Consider the following 19,010-nt stretch of genomic DNA (forward strand, 5'->3'; position numbering starts at 1 on the left):
TAAGATGCCCTGTGTCCCCCACAATAAAGCTGTCCAGCTGCCGAACCTGTGTGTGTGTGTGTGTGTGTGTGTGAGAGAGAGAGAGAGAGAGAGAGAGAGAAAGAAATGCACGCGCTTGTATCTGACCTTCCATCTGCACAAGCTAGTCTCGCAGCTGGCAGGCTTCCCAAAGGCGAGCATGCCAGGGAGAGTGAACTGAGACTGTGTGGAGAAGGGGCTGGAAACCAGAGCAGCTAAGACTGGGCCAGGGGGACAAGCAGCACATATGCCCTCTGGCATGCCCGCTGCACTGGAGCAGACACAGCAGGGCTCAGGACGCCAAGGAGCAGCACATTTATTTGGCCTCCAGCACAAGCCCAGCTTCTGGGCTTCGTTCCCGGCTGCAGGACAAGAGTGGGGTCCCAGCCCCATGTCCCCCAGCCTCGAGGCAGGCAGTCTGTGTCCGAGGTAGAGAGGGCGCCTCTCGAGGGGGCCGGGGCGTGGGCCCAGGGAACACAGGGGTATGCATCCGTGAGTCCAGCTAGGGCTCTACTTGCTGCCCGCCATGATCTTGAGGTACTGCAGAGCCCGGCGGGCAGCATCACCCCGGGCTGCCTCCCTGGTGGTTGCAGAGCCATGACACACGGTAGCTGGCTGCGTGGACAACTCCACCAGGCACTGGCAGAGCCCACTCAGGCTCAGCTCCTCTGGAGGCCAAGAGAGTAGGGACAGGGAGGAGGCGATGCTGGTCAGGGCGGGGTTTGCCCAGATCACTAGCCTCCCGCCCGGCATGCCCCAGCTCCCCGGGATGGCTCGGCATACCGATATCCAGGTAGCTGACATGGAAGGCCTGCTCCTCCGACAGCTCACTGAGGATGCTGCAGCAGGTGGGGCCCAGGGCACCCAGCGAGCCCAGGGAGCAGCTGCGCAGGGACAGGATCTTGTCGCCCATGGAATTCCGCAGGGAATCCCAGGTGCAGCCGGGCCCACGGCTGCGAAGTCCGTCCAGGCGGGAGCCAGCACCCTGGTAAGGTTGAGGCAGGGGAGGTTTGAGGCAGGTGCAAGCCAAGGGTGGGGCGCCCAGTGTGCAGGAAGAGAGCTGGCTCCAGCTCATTCCTCGTGCCAGCCTTCCTAACCCTGAAGAGCTGCAGGGTTTGGCTATGAGGTGTAGGGGTCAGCAGCGGGGCCACAGCTGGCCTGGGAGCCAGGGAGGCTGCTGGGTGTTGTGCCAGCTACTCACGAGGGAGAAATGGTCGTCATCGGGCTCTGCCTCGTTGCCATCTCGCGCGTCCAGGGGCACAGTGTGCACGCGGAAAAGCATTTTGGCTGCTGCATTACGCTTGGCCAGTTTCTTCGAAGTGCCACTGCCTGTGGGAGGGGACAGGGCTCCTGCGTGTGGGTGCCCAGAGCCCCCCTGTGCCCATACCCAGCCCAAGCTGGCATTAAGGGTCTTTCCCTGGGGGGTGAGGTATCATTCGAAAAGAGAGCTGGGGCACCACAGAGTAAGGCTGGGGGCTGCGGGAACCCCATTACCGATCTCAATGAACCGTTCCACTCGGCAGGTCATGGTGAACTCCTTACGATGGGCGGGCCCAGACTCCTGGGTCACTGTGTACTCGGGCAGCCGCCAGCCCTTCTGCACCACCAGTTCCTTCGCAGGGAGGCATGGGGGCCATGAGGCTAAGCCAGACAACTCCCCAAAGACAGCACCACCACCCCCCTACCTGCCTCAGGAACAGGAAGGCTGGGGTCCCAGAAAAGGGAGCAGTGCAGGGCCCAGCCCCTCCCATACCCTCTCCCTGCTACACACATCACACCACCTCCCCTCATGGCCTTGCTTCCAGGGCAGATGAGACTGGGCACACCTGCAGAGCCCCCACGGGGTTGCACTCTGACTGCTGGGGGGACACGGAGGGCTGCATCTCCATAGGAGAGCTCCTGAAGGAGAAAGGCACAGGGGTAAGCCGGTGGTCCTTTCCCAGGTGCCCACAGGGCCAGCTCCCTGCTCCCCACCAGATGGCCCGTCGGCCTCCACCTCTGCTTCCTTCCCTCCCTTCCCACCCACCCAAGGGAGGCCACCCTCTGGGTCCCAGGGCCGTCTCAGTTCAGACGGGGACACTGGGCAAGGGGCCAGCCACACACCTGATTGCCCAGGAGCACCATCTGGGAGAAAATGGGGCCTGCAAACCCCTTGGGGCAGTAGAAAATCCCCCCCAGGGTTACATGAAGCTCCTCCACCCCCAGCTTGTCTGTATTCATAACTCTGACCAGCCGGGGACCAGAGGCTAGGGGTCACCAGGACCCCTCCCTCCCCACCTCGAGGCATCAGAGAGGACTACCTGGTGAGGCCAGTGGATGGAACAGGAGCAGTCATGGCTGCTGCAGTAAGGACCGGAGCGTCCTCAGGCAGTGCGGAGTCTAGGGGAGAGAGAGAACTTCCCAAGGGGAAGGGGGGCCCTAGGGTCACACCCCTGTGTTGGGGGCACACGGGCCCTGCCCAACTGAGCCAGGCCTGGGAGGCTCGGCCTGGCAGCTCTCCTTCCCAGGATCCATTGTTGCCCATCACTGGATCAAAGAAGTGGAGAGGGTTGGCGCTCAGGAAAGTGAGTGCCCAGGAGGCTGTGCAGGCAGAGGCAGCGTGTCTGGGGCAGAGCTCCCCAGCACAGACCCAGGCTCCAGGCTAGAGCCATCACCCAGAGGCGCCAGCCATTCTCCAGCCCCAGAAGCCCCCCACCCACGCACGCACCCACCCGGGTCGAGGCTGGCCGGGTTGTGGTCCCTGACAACAGGGCTCCTAGGAGAGCATGCCCACCCGTCCCTCACCTGCTGTCCTCCACGGGCGGCTCCAGCATGTTCCCCCCTTTGAGGTGTTTGAGGGCCACCTCAGCCGCTCTGTGCTTGGCTGCCTTCTTGCTGGGGCCCTGACCTGGGAAGTTGGGGGTAGGTATCACTTGGAGGGACAAGAGGACCACCTAGCATCCCAGGGACACTCTGGGCAGCCTCAACCTCCCACCCACACCTGCTGGATGGAGTTAGAACTTGGCCAGGCCAGACAGCTGAGCCTACCCTTTAAGCAGGAAAAGCCTGACTCTGTCCTCCCCTAGCCCAGCAAAGCAGGTTCTTTCCCCTCAATAAAGACACAGATGGGGTCCCAGCCCCGTACTGCCCCTCCTAAGACGCTCAACAAACGGGCAGATACTAACCCACCGCCGTGCCCGGAGTGAGCCCGTGTCTGTGGACCCAGGGCCCCAGGCCCTCCACAGCCTGCCAAGCCAGCTGGGACTCTGTCCTGCCTGCTCTTCCACTGCCCCCATGTCCGACCTGACACCCCACCCACCCAGAGTCCTGTTCTCCCCAGGGGGATGTGGGGGACACAGTCCCTGCGCCTGCAGCACCCCAGCCTTCCTCACCAGTGCAGCTGGTGTCGCCAACGGTGACCCGAAAGGTGAAATTAGGCTGGTGGGCTTGGCCCTCGGCTTTGAGCAGGTCGTACACGGGCGTCTTCCCTATTCTGGTCCCATACTCCTGCAGCAGGCTGATGGGGGTCTTGCCCGGGTTGGCGGCCAGCATTTGCTCTATACTGAGGGCAGGGGTACAGACCCACATCACACCTCCCCTCTCTGCACCCACCTGGCCGTGCACCGCCAGACCAGACCTGGGCAGACGGTGGGGGTGGACACAGAAAGGGGTACGAGCCCGGGGGGCTGCGGGTGCACAGGAGTCTAACATCCACTGGCTAGGTCGTTGGTGGTGAGGTGCAGGCTGGGAGAGCAGTGTCCACTACCCCGGGCAGGTGGGGGTGGCACGATGCAGGTTGGAAGTGCAGACCCCCTCACCGCCCGACACAAGGCAGGCCGGGAACCCAGTACCCACCCAGTGCCCTGAAGGTGGGGGGCATGAAGCCCAGTGCTCCAGTGCAGCCTGGGAACAGGGCCAACGTCAAAACTACTTAGGGGTGGAAGCGGTGACCACCACCCCCCGATGCATGCCGGGAAACCACTGCCCACTCCCCCGGTGCCTGCCGGGAAAAGCCTGCGGCCAGGTGCATGCTGGGGCCGCGCCGCTCCCCGGCGCCGCGCCGCCCGCACGCGGTCCGCCCCGCCGGCTTCCCCGGGGTGGCGGCTCACCTGGGCAGCCCGCAGCCCGCGACAGTGCCGGAGCCCTGCTCCTCCTCACTCATTCCCTCCTCCGTCCCCGCGGGCGCCACCGTGACTGCAGCCTCCACGCGCGCCCCAGGACGCCCGCCGACGAGCTAGGGCCTGGGCCGAGCCCGGAGTCGCGGCCGGCAGGGCCCGCCGCGGGGCACGCTGGGAGCCGCCGTCCCCCGCCCACCCCGGGCCGGGCGTCGCCATCGGCCCCACAAGCCCCCGCGCGGCCGGACGCCGCACAGCCTTGTGGGAGGGGCGGACCTCGTGGGCGGGGCGTGGCTTCCGCCGTCCTGCCGAAGCCCGCTGGCTTCCTGGCCCGTCCTAGCCGTGGACGTGCGTTCTGGCTGTGGTGAAGCCGTGGACGTGCGTCCTTATCTGTGGGCATGCGTCCAGGCTGTGGTGAAGCTGTGGACGTGCGTCCTTGGCTGTGGGCATGCGTCCTGGCTGTGGTGAGGCCGTGGACATGCGTCCTTAACTGTGGGCATGCTTCCTGGCCGGGTAGAAGCGGCTGCAGGCGGGGCTGGTGGTGAAGAGAAGCCTTTCGAATTCGAGAAAACTACAGAACCCAGAAGCTCGCGCGGCATCCTTGTGGCTGCTGGAGGAGGGGCGGACTCAAGTGCGCAAGGAAGCTCCTGCGCTGTGATTGGTTACTCCGGTTGCGGCCGCCTTCTCCGAGCGCACTGGGATTGGCTGGGGTGGGAAGGGCGGGGACAGCCGAGGGCGTCTTGGCCCGCCCCTTTCTGAGGAAGCGGTGCTGATTGGGCGGCGCGGCCCGTGCCTGGACGCGAGCGTGGCTGCTGGGCCGGGGTCGATGGGCCGGGGCCGCACGTGCGCCCGCGGTGGCGGCCTCCGGCGTCCCCTTCCTCCCCCGGCGGCTGTCGCTTCTCCGTTCACGCCTTTGAGAGCGGTGCTAGCGGGCCTCCCGCACCCTGAGAGGGGAGAAAGCACACACACACCTCCCCGGGGGCCTTGAGATCGGGCTAGAGTGGACGACACGTTGGAAGGGGGCCGGGGAGGACGGCGACTGTCTGTAAAAAATAAAAGATGAGCTGTCTCCCCGGTCGTGTGCGTGCACATCCCCTAGCTCCCCGCGCCCCGGTCTCAGTCATCCGCTAAAAGGCGTCAGGGATCCCGTGCCTGTGCCAGGAGCCGGGGGGTAGGAGTCACCCCGGAACGCTGGGAGAGATGGGGCGCCTGCAGCCCAAGCGCACTGCAACTGGGTGGGACTGAGGCGGCGACCGCGAGGCAGAGGGCGGCGGGAGCAGGGTGAGAGCGCCGGGGACACCCCCTGCAGCCGGAGAGCACTGTGCTCCGGCGCCAGGCCCGAGGTGGGACCCCGCGAACAGGGAGAGCAGGGTCCGAGCGCCGGGGACACCTCCTGCAGCCGGAAAGCACTGTGCTCCGGCGCCAGGCCCGGCTGGTCACAGCGCCAGGCCCGAGGTGGGACCCCACGAACGGAGGCAGCAGGGCGGCGTGCGCACCCCGGGCGGCGCAGGGACGAGCCTGGAGCGCGCCCATGGCAGCGGGCTCCTTTAAGAGGCCGGCGGCTCCGGCGCAGCAGCCCCCGCTCAGGGCGTGTCCGTCCCGGGGGGCCAGGGGCGGGGGCCTCGGCAGGAGCGCGAGGTGGAGGCGAGCGGGCACCGGGCTCGGGGTCCGGGGAGGGCGGCGAGGGCACCGTGCGCTCGGCCGCTTCGCCAGCCTCGCCGTGACGGCGCCCCCGAGTCCGGCGGAGGGCAGCGGGGGGAGGAGGAGGGAAGGCGGAGGAGAAGGAGGAGGAGGCGGGAGCAGCATCCGGAGCGGGGCTGCAGCAGCGCCGCCTTTTGTGCTGCGGCCGAGGGGCCCCCGAGGTGAGAGCCTGGCCGAGTCGTTGGGGGGGCGTGAGGGGATGGGGGTGGGGAAGAGGACCGAGGAGGGTAGGGTGTGGGGGGGGGCAAGCCCGCGTCCGGGATCGGGGCGCCGAGGGGAAGGTCGGGATGCAGATGCGGCGCGGCGGAGGGAGGTGGCGCGGCGGATGCTGAGGCTGCTGGGGATGGAGACCTGGGAACCTGGACCCGACGCCTGTGGGGACCGGAGGGAGGGATGTCGCGCGGCCCAGCGGGGAGGCCCTTGGGCCTCCAGACCTGGAAAAGGAGGCTTGGGGTGGGGAGTGATGGTGGGGGAAGGAAGGAGGGCTCACAGACTTAAAGCACTGAGGGCCGGAGAGCATCCTCCTCTCCTCCCACTCAGCCTCCGGGAGGGACAGAAAGGAAGGACGAGGCCGGGGCATCCACTGCCTACCCCCGCCCCACCCCCACTGAGCGGCCTGGCCCTGCAGACGCGGCCCAGAGCACCAGTTCCTGGACGCCCCCTCCCCTTGCAGCTGCGACGCCCTAATCCCCTCCAGCTGTGGCATTCACCTCCCTCCAGGTGCTGGGTCCTCCCCTTCCCCCACTCCTGTATGTCTTCTTCCCTCCCCTCGCCACGTTTCCCTCTTCTCTAGCGCCCCTAACCCATTTTCCCCAAGTCTGCTCCTGCAAGAGCCCCCGCCCTGTCCCAATCAGATTCTTCAAACTCACTGGTGGGGGGAAAAAAAGTAGCCAGGATTCCTTCCCTCAGAGGTTGAAAGCCGCTGATAATCCTGGCCTGGGCTGGGGGGCGGCAGGACTAGGCATCAAGGTTCTGTAGGGTGGTGGTGGGGAGGGAATCGTTGACCCTCGGGATTAAGGGTGGAAGCCCCACCTTTCAGCTCGCACTTTGTGCAGCAGCGGTCAGGTTGGAGGGAGTACACACTGGGGCACGCGTGTATGAGCACACACACACACACACACTCCATCTGTGCTCAAGGCCAGCAGCAGGGACTCAGCTCTGCTGGCTTGACTCCCGTGAAGTTGCCCTGAGCCCGGGGCCCAGTTCCTCTTCTCCCGCACTGCTCTCCCAGGCTGTCCCCAAGCTGGTCCCTGGCCTCACTGACAGCGGGTGATGCAAGAGCACGTCACCCCACCCCTAGCACTCCCAGAACCCATGGAACTAAGTGTCCCCCTTTCAGAAACCCACTTCAGGGTGGAGGAGACAGGTTTGTCTTGGAGGTCATTCTGGGGTTTGTAGGCTTCAGCTTGGAACCCAGTGGCTAATCCCCCGCTCCCTGTGCTGGTGTGAGCAGAGGCTGGGTTTACCAAGCAGAGTGCTAGCACCAAAATCCTGCTCACCTGTCACCCTGCACCATCCTGTCCACCTGAAAGAAGGGCCCCCTTTTCCAGAACCCCTACTGGGGCAGCAGGGGGACCCCTCCAGGGAACCTGGGCAGAGGCTCCTAGCCCCATTCATCTGCCCTCAGAAGGATTGGGGCCCAGTTCCAAAGGAGCAGGTCACCTATTCGAGTCGCTGCCTGTGTGGTGCCCTTGCCCAGGGCTGCAGCTTTCCATGCCCTGCTTTCTCCCCTCCTGCCGCCCTCTCCACCTGTCCTCCCACTGCCCAGCACTGAGGAGTGAGCAGCGAAGGAGGGAGAGAGGGTCAGCTGAGAGCCTCCCGCCTTCTGCTTTTCCTGATCACCGCGCAGGACAAGTCAGACGCTGTCATCCTCACCTCTGTGGATATGAGGAAACTGAAACTTTGCTTGTTCAAGGTCAAAAAACTTAGCATGGGGCAAGAACTAGGTTTTTGGTTTTGTTTATTTATTCATTTATGTGAAAAAGAAAATTTAAAAAGAAAGAAGGGGAATTTCCCTCTGGTTCACTCCCCAAATGGCCACAACAGCATGTCCATAATTAGGAATCAAGAGCTTCGTCCAGGTCTCCCACAGGGTGCAGAGTCCTCAGCTGCTCTGCCAGGCCATGAGCTGATGGGAAGTAAAGCAGCTGGGATTTGAACCAGCGCTCATATGGAATGGGACACCACAGGTGGAGGATTAGGCTCCTAAGCCACTGTACAAGCCCGTGAGAGTTGCAAGTGGGTCTGTCTGGGCTGCTTTCCGTACATAACAAGGCAGGGTTGACCACCGTCCTCCTGCAGCTGTTCAGGAGCCCAGAGTAGACCTCAGCCAGTCTGTGGGAGTCCCAGGCCTGCATTCCCAGGGGACACCCCTCTCCCGACTCCTCCCAACTGGTAGCACAGGGGCCCCAAAATGGGGGTGCTCCAGAAGATCCATTTTATCTTTGGAAATTAAAGATACTTTTGGAATCTTTTAAGACATTTAAAATTGATGTCTTCTTTTAAAAGCAAATAAAAATGAGTACCTAAATACTAGAAAATAGAGTTAAAAGAAGAAATTTGGGCCCAGCATAGTATCCTAGCAGCTAAAGTCCTCGCCTTGAATGCTCCAGCATCCCATATGGGCGCCGGTTCTAATCCCGGAAGCTGCTTGGGGAGTGAATCAGTGAACGGAAGATCCTCCTCTCTGTCTTTCCTCCTCTTTGTATATCTGACTTTGCAATAAAAAAAAGTAAATAAATCTGTTTTAAAAAATCTAAAATACTCCTAATTTCACCTACCAAGATGTGATTACATTTTGGTGTTTGTCTTTACAGCCTTTAAAGTTTTACTTATTTGCAATATATTTTTTACTTGAAAGGCCTAGAAAAAAATATATAAAAATTAATATTTATTGGAAAGGCAGACTTACAAAGAGAAGGAGAAGCAGAGAAAGATCTTCTGTCCGCTGTTTCACTCCCCAAGTGGCCGCAATGGCCAGAGCTGAGCCGATCTGAAGCCAGGAGCCAGGAGCTTCCTCTGGATCTCCACATGGGTGTGGGGTCCCAAGGCTTTGGGCCATCCTCTTTCTCTACTGCTTTCTGAGGCCACAAATGGAGCTGGATGGGAAGTAGTAGCTAGGATACAAACTGGCACCCATATTGGATGCCAGTGTCACAGGGTGGATTAGCCTGCCACCCAAGATTTTTTTTTTCCTTTTGAAAGGCAGCGTAACGGAGGGATTTTTCATCTGCTGATTCACTCTCGAAATGGTGCCAGCTTGAACTGGGGTGGTCTGAAGTCAGGTGCCAAGAGTTTCTTCCCAGTCTCCAACATGGGTGCAGGACCCGAGAACTTGGGCCATCTTCCACTGTTTTTCCAGGCAATTAGCAGGGAGCTGGATGGGAAGAGGGGCAGCTGGGAGTCCAGTGCTGCGGGCAGAGGCTTAATGTGCTATGCCACAGCAGCAGCTGGGGAGATACTCTGATTCACTCTCCAAATGCCAGCAAAAGCTGGCAAAGCCATGCCAGGCCAAAGCCAGGAGCCTGGAATTCAATCTGGGTCTCCCATGTGGGTGGCAGGGATCCAAAGACTTGAAGTATCACTTCCTCCTGGGGTACACACGAGCAGAGCCATACCCCAAGCCGACTCAGCCTTTGAGCCAGCATGCACTCCAGCCAGGTCTCCTGAGGTATTTATTCTCATCTGCTTAAAGAGACAGCAACAGAGAAAGGAGAAAGAAGGGCTCATTTCCCACTCACAGATTCATTCTCCAAAGGTGCACACCACGCAGGCTAGGCCAGGCCTAAGTCAGGAACCTGGAACTCCTCAGGGTCTCTTGCCTGAGCAGCAGATGCCCAAGTACTTGAGCTGTTCTGTGCTACCTTCCCAGGAGGCACACCAGCAAGAGGAACTAGGACTCCAAATGTGGGATGCTGGTGTCCCAAGTGGGGGCTTAACATGCTATAGCACCACACATACCCCAAACTTTCTTGTTCCAGATTTATTTTCTGCAAGACAGTATTAGCAAACAACCTTTCAGGCCCGGCACGGTAGCCTAGCGGCTAAAGTCCTCGCCTTGACAGTCCCATATGGGTGCCAGTTCTAATCCCAGCAGCCCCACTTCCCACCCAGCTCCCTGCTTGTGGCCTGGGAAAGCAGTGGAGGACGGCCCAAAGCTTTGGAACCCTCTCTGTATATCTGACTTTGTAATAGAAATAAATAAATCTTTTTTTTTAAAAAAAGAAAGATTTGTTTTATTCCTACGGAAAGGCAGATACACAGAGAGGAGGAGAGAGAAAGAGCAAGATCTTCCATGTATTGATTCAGTCCCCAAGTGACCACAGTGGCTGGAGCTGAGCTGATCCAAAACCAGGAGCCCGGAATAAAACAAATCTTTAAAAAAAAAAAAAACTTTCGGGGCGCAACCCCATGACCTAGCAGCTAAAGTCCTCACCTTGAACGCGCCAGGATCCCGTATGGGGGCCGGTTCTAATCCCGGCAGCCCCACTTCCCATCCAGGTCCCTGCTTGTGGCCTGGGAGAGCAGTCGAGGACGGCCCAAAGCTTTGGAACGCTGCACCCGTGTGGGAGACCCAGAAAAGGATTATCTGGGCTCTTGACTTTGGATCGGCACAGCACCGGCCGTTGCGGTCACTTGGGGAGTGAATCAGTGGATAGAAGATCTTTCTCTCTGCCTCTTCTCCTCTCTGTATATCTGACTTTCCAATACAAATGAATAAATCTTAAAAAGAAAGAAAAAAAAAACACTTTCATCCACTGGTCCCCCCACCAGATGGCCACAACAGCCAGGGCTGAGTAAGGCCAAAGCCAGGAATCCAGGACTTTCTTCCAGGTCTTGCAGGTGGGTGGCAGAGGATGAAGCACATGGGCTTTTCCCAGGCCATTAGCAGGGAATGCATTGCAAGTGGAGCAGCCAGGACTTGGAACCTGGTGTTTATAAGGGGATGCCTGCATTTCTAGCAGCAGCTTTACTTACTTTAACTTAACTTTTCAAGTGTAGGTCCAGCTCGGGAACTCTGTGAAAACATGCTGGGCTTCTTCCAGGTTCCCCTGTGGTTCCCACCCACCCCTTCCTCCACCACCCTTTGCCTAAAACCCCCATGAAGTCTAGGAGAGCCTAGGAAGGAGCTACTTAGCAGTTCCCAGCAGGTGCACTCCAAAGGGGAGTGGTCAGGGCCTCCTGCTGTTCCACTGGAACCTGACCTCCACTGCTGGGGGGGAATGCAGAAGGGGCAACCCCCCTCCCACCAGCTGGTCCCACAGATGAGATGGGGCCTCTACCTGACAGAGAGGAAGTAGCTAGTAGGTGGATTAGGGAGCCCCTCCCTTAAACAACGGCTGTGGGGGGGGGGGGACGGGCACTGCCACCCATGTCTCTGCCCAACCTCCTGAAAGCAATGTCATAGCTCAGGAGCTGCTACTCGAGGCCCAAGGTTAGGGGTGCTGTGTGGACCCCACCTCAGGGAAGTACCCCAGGGCCTCCCGGAGGGACTCTATCCCCATGCAGTTCCAGGAGCTTGGGACGCCTTTTCCTTGAAGTATTTCCCCCAGCAGCTCCTGTAGGCACCCGAGGGTGAGGGGGGACCTTCCCAGATGACCAGTGTGTGCAGTAGAGGACAGTGTCGAGCCACGAGGAGGGTGGCCCAGGGTGCAGACAGATGGCTTGGCCTGTGAGCTGTACCCCCACAGGCTCGGGAGCAGCCAGCCTTCAGCATCCTAGGCTAGAGTGCGTGGGGGTGAGGCGGGCTTCTGCCCCACTACATCCTGCAGCCTTCTTTTTCACCCTGAACCAGGGGGCGCCAGCAAAGCATAAATGGTCCCATCCACAGCCATATTACCACGTTAGTGCATCCAGACAGGCTGAGAGCCCACTCCGCCCTCCCCTTGCCTGAGTCCAAGGCAAATGATGAGTAAGTCTGCACTGAGTGATGTAGTGGTAGACAAGTGAACCGCCCCTCCCCTCCAAGTGCTGAATAATTAATGACCTGGGAGACAGCTCCCCCCACCAAGGTGACCGAATGTCTGGGCCTGGGGCCCCTGCCATCCTACCCTTCCCCCTCCCCTAAGCCCTGGCGCCAGGGGCGCAGCTGGGGGCAGTGGGGCACAGCTGGTGGGTGAGGGATAAAGGAGGCTGAAAGGGGCCTGGCGGGGGAGGGGAGGCCTTCCCAGTAGACTGAGAAAGGGGCATCAGGGGTTCCGGGAAGGGGATCCCAGGCCGGTTCCCGGGGTGAGGTGGGGGTGGACTGCGCCTGGCCAAGCTGCCTACCGGCTCCATCATCTCCCACTTGCTCAGTGACCTGGGTCACCTGCCTATGCCCAGCCCTGCCAGCTGCAGCCTGCGAGGGGCCGTAAGCAGTCCGGGGTTGTGCATCCTGCAGGCTACGCTTCCAGCCGGAAACCACGGAGCAGCCTGCGGAGGGCCGGGAGCCCAGCGTTGGTTCCGCTCTGAGGTGCCCTTTGCGCCTGGCCCTCGACCCCTTCCTTCGTGGCTCTGTACCCGAGCCCCCAGATCTCCTTCTGCCTTGCCCCAGCTGGAGGTTCTTGCGCGTGCGAGGCGCTGTGGGTGGAGTGGCGGAGCCGGGCAGGTCACCGCCGGGGTCGGTGCACGCAGACCCGCGTGGACAGTCCGGGCCACTCGGCACAGCCCCGCCCCCGCGCTCACGTGACCCTGGGCTAATCTTGTCCTGGTGACTTCACGCGCTGCCTCGGGCCCAGTCGTCATGGTTACGCCGCAGCGCCCAGCGTGCTGCTCTGTCCTCCCTCACTCGCCTGCTCTGTCCTGTCCTCTAGCCCACCCGGACCCCCGCCCCCAGCCACGTGACAGCCGGGAAGGAGGTCGGGAGTGAGGGGAGGGGATTCTAAGGCCGTAACCCCTTCCTCTCCGCTTTGAAATGATCTTCACTTGGACTTGGGGACTCTTGGCCCGGTGGGTGGTCCCTGTTCTTCCCTAGACGACCCAATGCCACCATTCCTGTTCCCTGGCCAAACCCAGGCAGCAGAGCATCCGAGACTCCTGGGGGCCTTGCCTCTGGACAGTCCAGTCCCGGCCCTGGGGGTCCAGAGATCAGGCAGGTGAGCGCGACCCCGATTCAACCCCGCCAATCTCATGTGCATTACAGCGGACAGCACAGGCGGCTGGTGGGAGGTGGTACAGGGCCAGGGAGGCTGCACTGGCGATTCCACTCTTATCTGGGTATCCTGTTCAAAAGCCTGAGGTCGCGTGGAGGGCTGAGTTCTGGGGACCAGCAAGGGGAAGGGGATGAGGCTGGGGAGGCCTGGGTTGGGGGTGGTACCGGCTGAGATTGCTAGGTCAAGGGCGGTGGATGGGCTAGTAGAGGCTTGAGGACAGTTTGCGTTTAGAGACTGGGCTTACGGGAGACTTGGAAGCCCCAAAGTGGCTGCTGTCCGGGATGCCCGTGAGGGCAGGGATGTGACCAGCAGGGAGCATCTAGGGCGGCATCAGCTTCCCTGATGTAAGCTGGAGGTGAATTCCAGCTTCCCCAACACACACACTCTAAGGGAATCTTCCAGGGCCAGCTCAGACTGTGCGTCAGCGCCAGGAGCTCCTTCCAGGGTGGTTCGGGGACCAACACAGGACCTACTCTGAGGAACTAGGTAGGAGAGGGGTTCTCAGACTTCAAGACTTACTGACTAGGTGGCAGGTGGGGAGGGAAGGGAATGGGAGCTCAGGATCAAGTTCTCCTGGTGTCAAGTTGGGGACCAGACAAAGACTGGAAGAGCTGGCTGTTCCTAGGGCAGGTAGCGCTTTCGCACACGCAGGTGCAGACCCCTGTTCTCAGCTTCCCTGAGGGCAAGGACTTGAGGGTTGTTTTGTAGAGCTTGCCTTTCCCATAGCATGCACACAGCTAGCAACCTCCACTTCCCAGATTGCGGGGCAGCTGCAGCCTCGCAGGGCCTGACGAAGGAGGGGAGCAGGACAAGATGGAGCTAAGGGGAGCAGCAGTGACATGGCCTGGTGTGACCCAGCTTCTGCATCTGCCCTTTGCACGGAGCATGTCATAGGCTCCCACCCCAGAGGGGTCCCTGTGGGGTCAAGTTCAAGTACCTGAGTGGGAGGTGCAGGTGCACCTACTGTGCCTAACAGGCAAGGAAATTTGAAGAATGTGTGGTGGCCTGGATGGGGATGAGGGGGTGAGGCTCCAGTGCTGACCCAGCAGCCCCGGTACCAGCCCTAACTGCCTGCTCCTTCCTCTCCACAGGACCCGCCAATCGCCACACCATCAACGCAGGGCCCAGCCACCATGGCCTGCCTCCATGACACTCGCACGCCCTCCCCTTCCTTTGGGGGCTTTGTATCCACCCTCAGCGAGGCATCCATGCGCAAGCTGGACCCGGACACTTCAGACTGCACCCCTGAGAAGGACCTGACACCTACGCAGTGTGTGCTTCGAGATGTCGTGCCCCTCACTGGGCAGGGTGGTGGTAGCGGGCCCAGCCCTTCCCCCGGGGGAGAGGCACCTCCGGAGCCTTTTGCCAACAGCGTGCTGCAGCTCCATGAGCAGGAGGCGGGCGGGCCCGGGGGCGCTACCGGGTCTCCTGAGAGCAGGGCTTCCAGGGTGCGAGCGGACGAGGTGCGGCTCCAGTGCCAGAGTGGCAGCGGCTTCCTCGAAGGCCTCTTTGGCTGCCTGCGCCCCGTCTGGACCATGATAGGCAAAGCCTACTCCACAGAGCACAAGCAGCAGCAGGAAGGTAGGCGACAATGGCCTTGGGGGAGCCCCTCCCAGCCTCAGGCAGCGCTCTAACCCTGACCTTGTGGTCCATGCCTCCTACCCGCAGACCTTTGGGAAGTGCCCTTTGAGGAAATCCTGGACCTGCAGTGGGTGGGCTCGGGGGCCCAGGGCGCCGTCTTCCTGGGGCGCTTCCATGGGGAGGAGGTGGCTGTGAAGAAGGTGCGAGACCTCAAGGAGACAGACATCAAGCACCTGCGGAAGCTGAAGCACCCCAACATCATCACTTTCAAGTGAGACCCCCAGGGCAGGAACTGAGGGGCTGGGATCCTCCTGGGCTGATGGGAATCTGGCCCATCCTTCCCCAAATGGCATGGTCAGGAAACAGTGGGGTGGGGGAGTGGGATTGGCTTCAAGTGCAAGAGAGGTGAAGGCTGGCCAGCAGAAGCCTTCACACTGCTGTTTGGCCCCCCAGGGGCGTGTGCACCCAGGCCCCCTGCTACTGCATCCTCATGGAGTTCTGCGCCCAGGGGCAGCTGTACGAGGTGCTGCGGGCTGGCCGCCCTGTCACCCCCTCCCTGCTGGTGGACTGGTCCATGGGCATCGCGGGTGGTATGAACTACCTACACCTGCACAAGATCATCCACAGAGACCTCAAGTCCCCCAAGTGAGTACACAAGCTCCCTGCTGCCAGCCTCTGGCCCAGGTTCCCCAAGGCCACCCCAGAAAATTTCAAAGTGACAGCCTATCCTGGAGGGCTGTGGCTAGTCTGTCAGCCGTGGAAACCCCTGGAATCAGGTGCAGGGCTGGGAGTGTGGGGGTCACAGGGTGCAGCTGACTGCACCTGCCCTTTTTGCAGCATGCTAATCACCTACGATGACGTGGTCAAGATCTCAGATTTCGGCACTTCCAAGGAGCTGAGTGACAAGAGCACCAAGATGTCCTTTGCAGGCACCGTGGCCTGGATGGCCCCTGAGGTGATCCGCAATGAGCCTGTGTCTGAGAAGGTGGACATCTGGTGAGCAGCCTGCACAGGAAAGGGGAGGGGAGGCACACTGGGGGATTGACCTGAGCCCCATGTCAGTGGCAAGCAGGGTTTCCACAAGAAACCCCTCTGCTCCTCAGGTCCTTCGGTGTGGTGCTGTGGGAACTGCTGACTGGCGAGATTCCCTACAAAGATGTGGACTCCTCTGCCATCATCTGGGGGGTGGGAAGCAACAGTCTCCATCTGCCTGTGCCCTCCAGCTGCCCGGACGGCTTCAAGATCCTGCTTCGCCAGTGCTGGTGAGGAGGGGGCTTGGGCTGATGGGCATGACAAAGCTGGGAAGCCAAGCAGGCGCCACAGGTGGGTAGCCTCCACCTAGAACCTGGCCTTCCAGTCCTAAATCCAGCTGAATTCCCAGATGAACCCAGCAGCAAGAGGTGTACTATGGGGGTTTGGGGGCTACAAGGGTCTGACAGACTCGTACCTCGACCTCGGATGGGCTCATGCATCAACCCTGAGTACAGTAACATCTGCTGTGCACCAAGGGGCAGGTAGGGGTAGGGACAGTTACAGCTGAGCTAGCTCGGAAGGCAGGGGGCCTGCAATGCTCCATCTGGGGCCAAATAGACCTGCCTCATCTCTGCAGTGACTAAGGCTGGCAAGTTGGTCCACACACAGCAGGGCACTGTACTTGAGTAGGTAATTCCTGGAGCATAAGAATGCAATACATTCCAGAATCAGGGTCTCGGGGTCTCACTGTGGAAAGAAGTCCTAGGCTGCTATCTGGCCCACCATCTTCCCCTCCAGGAACAGCAAGCCCCGAAACCGCCCGTCATTCCGACAGATCCTGCTCCACCTGGACATTGCCTCAGCGGATGTGCTCTCCACACCCCAGGAGACCTACTTTAAGTCCCAGGTGTGCAGGGGTAGGAACAGGAAGACCTGACTCTTACTGCCTTCCACCAACACCTGTCCTCTTTCCAGGGGGTGAAGGGATGGCCCTCAGCCCTCATTACCTCTCCACCCCCAGGCAGAGTGGCGGGAAGAAGTAAAGCTGCACTTTGAGAAGATCAAGTCGGAAGGGACATGCCTGCACCGCCTGGAGGAGGAGCTGGTGATGCGGCGGCGAGAAGAGCTCAGGTGCACCCCAAGGCTGTGCTGCGCAGGAGGCAGGCAAGGGGGTCCCAGTCCTCAGCAGGGGCCCGGGGAACCCAGGGTGCATCCAAGAACAATCTGTTTCAGACACGCGCTGGACATTCGGGAGCACTACGAACGGAAGCTGGAACGAGCCAACAACTTGTACATGGAACTCAACGCCCTCATGTTGCAGCTGGAACTCAAGGAGCGGGAGCTGCTCAGGTAAGGCCGGCGCTGGTCTGCAAGCACTGACCTGTTTTCTCCCTGCCCATCCCATCTCCCTGGGGCTGGGCGCCCCTCCTCCCTGCCCAAACGCCAGACTGAATGGGAGCGTGGGTCTGTAGGCGGGAACAAGCTCTGGAGCGGAGGTGTCCAGGCCTGCTCAAGTCACACCCTTCCCGAGGACTCCTGCATGGCAATACTATGGAGAAGCTCATCAAGAAGAGGAATGTGCCACAGAAGCTGTCGCCCCACAGCAAAAGGTGGGGAAGGGAAGACGCCCGACCAGGCAGGGGTCCGCACCTGCACCCCCCACCCCTGTATTCACAGGCTGCTTTGAGCATTCATTCCTTTGCCTGACTCTTCCAAACTCTCCTCCCCACCAGGCCAGATATCCTCAAGACTGAGTCCTTACTACCTAAACTAGATGCTGCCCTAAGTGGGGTGGGGCTTCCTGGATGTCCTAAGGGACCCCCATCACCAGGACGGAATCGCCGTGGCAAGACCCGTCACCGGAAGGCCAGCGCCAAGGGCAGCTGTGGGGACCTGCCTGGGCTTCGAGCAGCTGTGCCACCTCATGACCCAGGAGGACTAGGAGGCCCAGGGGCCCTGGGAGGGGGCCCTTCAGCTTGGGAGGCCTGTCCCCCTGCCCTCCGTGGGCTCCACCATGACCTTCTGCTCCGCAAGATGTCTTCATCATCCCCAGACCTGCTGTCGGCAGCATTAGGAACCCGGGGCCGGGTCACCCCGGGAGCAGCCGGGGATCCTGGATCGCCACCTCCAATGCGGGGTGACACCCCCCCAAGTGAAGGCTCAGCTCCTGGCTCCACCAGCCCAGATTCCCCTGGGGGAGCTAAAGGGGAGCCGCCTCCACCAGGAGGGCCTGGTGAAGGTGTGGGGCTGCTAGGACCTGGAAGGGAAGGGACTGCAGGCCGGGGAGGAAGCCGGGCTGGGTCCCAGCACTTGACTCCAGCTGCACTGCTGTACAGGGCTGCTGTCACACGAAGTCAGGTAATTTTCCTCGTCACCCCACTACGCTGCTGGTTTAAGGTGCCATTCACCTGTTCTGAGGTTCCTAATGACCTGCCATTCTGCCAACCACTTGACTCCCTCCCCACCCCGTCTCTTGCAGAAACGTGGCATCTCATCAGAGGAGGAGGAAGGAGAGGTAGACAGTGAAGTAGAGCTGACATCAAGCCAGAGGTGAGCAACCCAACTTGGGAAGAACAGCACCATCTTGCTTGCTGAGCCATAGAGGCAGCAGCAAGCTGTAACCCACCATTTCTACAAATGTAGGTGGCCGCAGGGCTTGAACATGCGCCAGTCACTCTCTACCTTCAGCTCTGAGAATCCATCAGACGGGGAGGAAGGTACAGCTAGCGAGCCTTCCCCTGGTGGCACACCTGAAGTTGGCAGTACCAATACAGATGAGCGGCCAGATGAACGATCTGATGACATGTGCTCCCAGGGCTCAGAAATCCCATTGGACCCACCAGCTTCTGAGGTGGCCGCGGATCCTGAACCCAGCTCCCTGCCTGTCCCACACCAGGACCTACTCAGAGGTGAGCAGGTGAGTCACATTAACAGAACCAGCTGTTAAGGAGCAACTGCATAAGCCAGAAAGGATGGAGACTCCTCCAGTACCAGGGAACAAATATCCAGATGGTGAAATGAGGTCAATGCTACAAAGCAGCTGAGTGAGGAAGTTACCACAGCAGTTAAAAATAGCAGCCAAGAAAGGCTCCCGGAATAGGTGGTCTGATGCTGTGGGACAATGGCCTTAGCATCTGGCTAGTAAAGTGGGAGGCCCTGAAGGAAATCTAATCTGTGATGCCCAGAGATGCTGAGCTCCACCTCATCGCATTTCTGCTCTTCCTCACAGGGCCCTCCCAATTCTGAGGACTCAGACTGTGACAGCACTGAATTGGACAACTCCAACAGCATTGATGCCTTGCGGCCCCCAGCCTCCCTCCCTCCATGAAAGCCACCTTATTCCCTGTACATAGAGAAATATTTATAAAAATTATATATATGCGCCACATAATCAACCGAAAATGATGGGGCTGTCCCAGCCTTAAACCAGACTTGAGAGAGACTGACCCCTGACCAATTCACCTGATAAACTGTAGGGACACTGGCAGCTGTCAAAATGAACAAGTACTGCCCT

The 19,010-nt window shown here is 60.4% G+C and overlaps 2 protein-coding genes across 5 annotated transcripts; one reads left to right on the plus strand and one right to left on the minus strand.

The window, feature by feature from the left end:
- Nucleotides 1-310: 310 nt before the first annotated feature.
- On the minus strand, nt 311-4,337 carry TARBP2 (TARBP2 subunit of RISC loading complex). Of its 3 annotated transcripts, none has more exons than XM_004583165.2 (9): nt 4,107-4,337; nt 3,390-3,559; nt 2,803-2,905; nt 2,319-2,414; nt 1,845-1,917; nt 1,513-1,630; nt 1,220-1,347; nt 802-1,003; nt 311-686 (listed from the first exon to the last, which is right to left on the minus strand). In XM_004583165.2, the coding sequence occupies exons 1-9, from the start codon at nt 4,157-4,159 to the stop codon at nt 529-531; spliced, it is 1,101 nt and encodes a 366-aa protein (XP_004583222.2). In that variant the 5' UTR covers nt 4,160-4,337; the 3' UTR covers nt 311-528. The 3 variants fall into 3 exon arrangements, with proteins under 3 accessions (XP_004583222.2, XP_058529257.1, XP_058529258.1); XM_058673274.1 differs by lacking the exon at nt 4,107-4,337 and adding an exon at nt 3,853-4,001; XM_058673275.1 differs by lacking the exon at nt 4,107-4,337 and having other exon boundaries at nt 2,319-2,397; nt 3,390-3,463.
- A 1,393-nt stretch (nt 4,338-5,730) lies between these two features.
- On the plus strand, nt 5,731-18,887 carry MAP3K12 (mitogen-activated protein kinase kinase kinase 12). 2 transcript variants are annotated; one of them, XM_004583167.4, is made up of 14 exons: nt 5,731-5,974; nt 14,035-14,524; nt 14,612-14,795; nt 14,978-15,169; nt 15,362-15,520; nt 15,628-15,786; nt 16,295-16,403; nt 16,518-16,627; nt 16,730-16,846; nt 16,969-17,106; nt 17,230-17,854; nt 17,976-18,046; nt 18,140-18,413; nt 18,726-18,887. In XM_004583167.4, the coding sequence occupies exons 2-14, from the start codon at nt 14,077-14,079 to the stop codon at nt 18,822-18,824; spliced, it is 2,685 nt and encodes an 894-aa protein (XP_004583224.2). In that variant the 5' UTR covers nt 5,731-5,974; nt 14,035-14,076; the 3' UTR covers nt 18,825-18,887. The 2 variants fall into 2 exon arrangements, with proteins under 2 accessions (XP_004583224.2, XP_058529838.1); XM_058673855.1 differs by lacking the exon at nt 5,731-5,974 and adding an exon at nt 12,482-12,886.
- Nucleotides 18,888-19,010: the final 123 nt, after the last annotated feature.

Source organism: Ochotona princeps, chromosome 15, assembly GCF_030435755.1.
Source record: "Ochotona princeps isolate mOchPri1 chromosome 15, mOchPri1.hap1, whole genome shotgun sequence".
In the NCBI taxonomy this organism is placed as follows: Eukaryota; Metazoa; Chordata; class Mammalia; order Lagomorpha; family Ochotonidae; genus Ochotona; species Ochotona princeps.

Excerpts from the sequence above, each read along its gene's own strand:
- TARBP2 (XM_004583165.2), bottom strand. The coding sequence starts at position 4,159 with ATGAGTGAGGAGGAGCAGGGCTCCGGCACTGTCGCGGGCTGCGGGCTG. Across the intron at positions 3,560-4,106 it reads GCGGGCTGCGGGCTGCCCAG|TATAGAGCAAATGCTGGCCG; the intron begins GTGAGCCGCCAC and ends CCCTGCCCTCAG. Across the intron at positions 2,906-3,389 it reads TGGCGACACCAGCTGCACTG|GTCAGGGCCCCAGCAAGAAG; the intron begins GTGAGGAAGGCT and ends CCAACTTCCCAG.
- MAP3K12 (XM_004583167.4), top strand. The coding sequence starts at position 14,077 with ATGGCCTGCCTCCATGACACTCGCACGCCCTCCCCTTCCTTTGGGGGC. Across the intron at positions 18,047-18,139 it reads GAGCTGACATCAAGCCAGAG|GTGGCCGCAGGGCTTGAACA; the intron begins GTGAGCAACCCA and ends CTACAAATGTAG. Across the intron at positions 18,414-18,725 it reads ACCTACTCAGAGGTGAGCAG|GGCCCTCCCAATTCTGAGGA; the intron begins GTGAGTCACATT and ends TCTTCCTCACAG.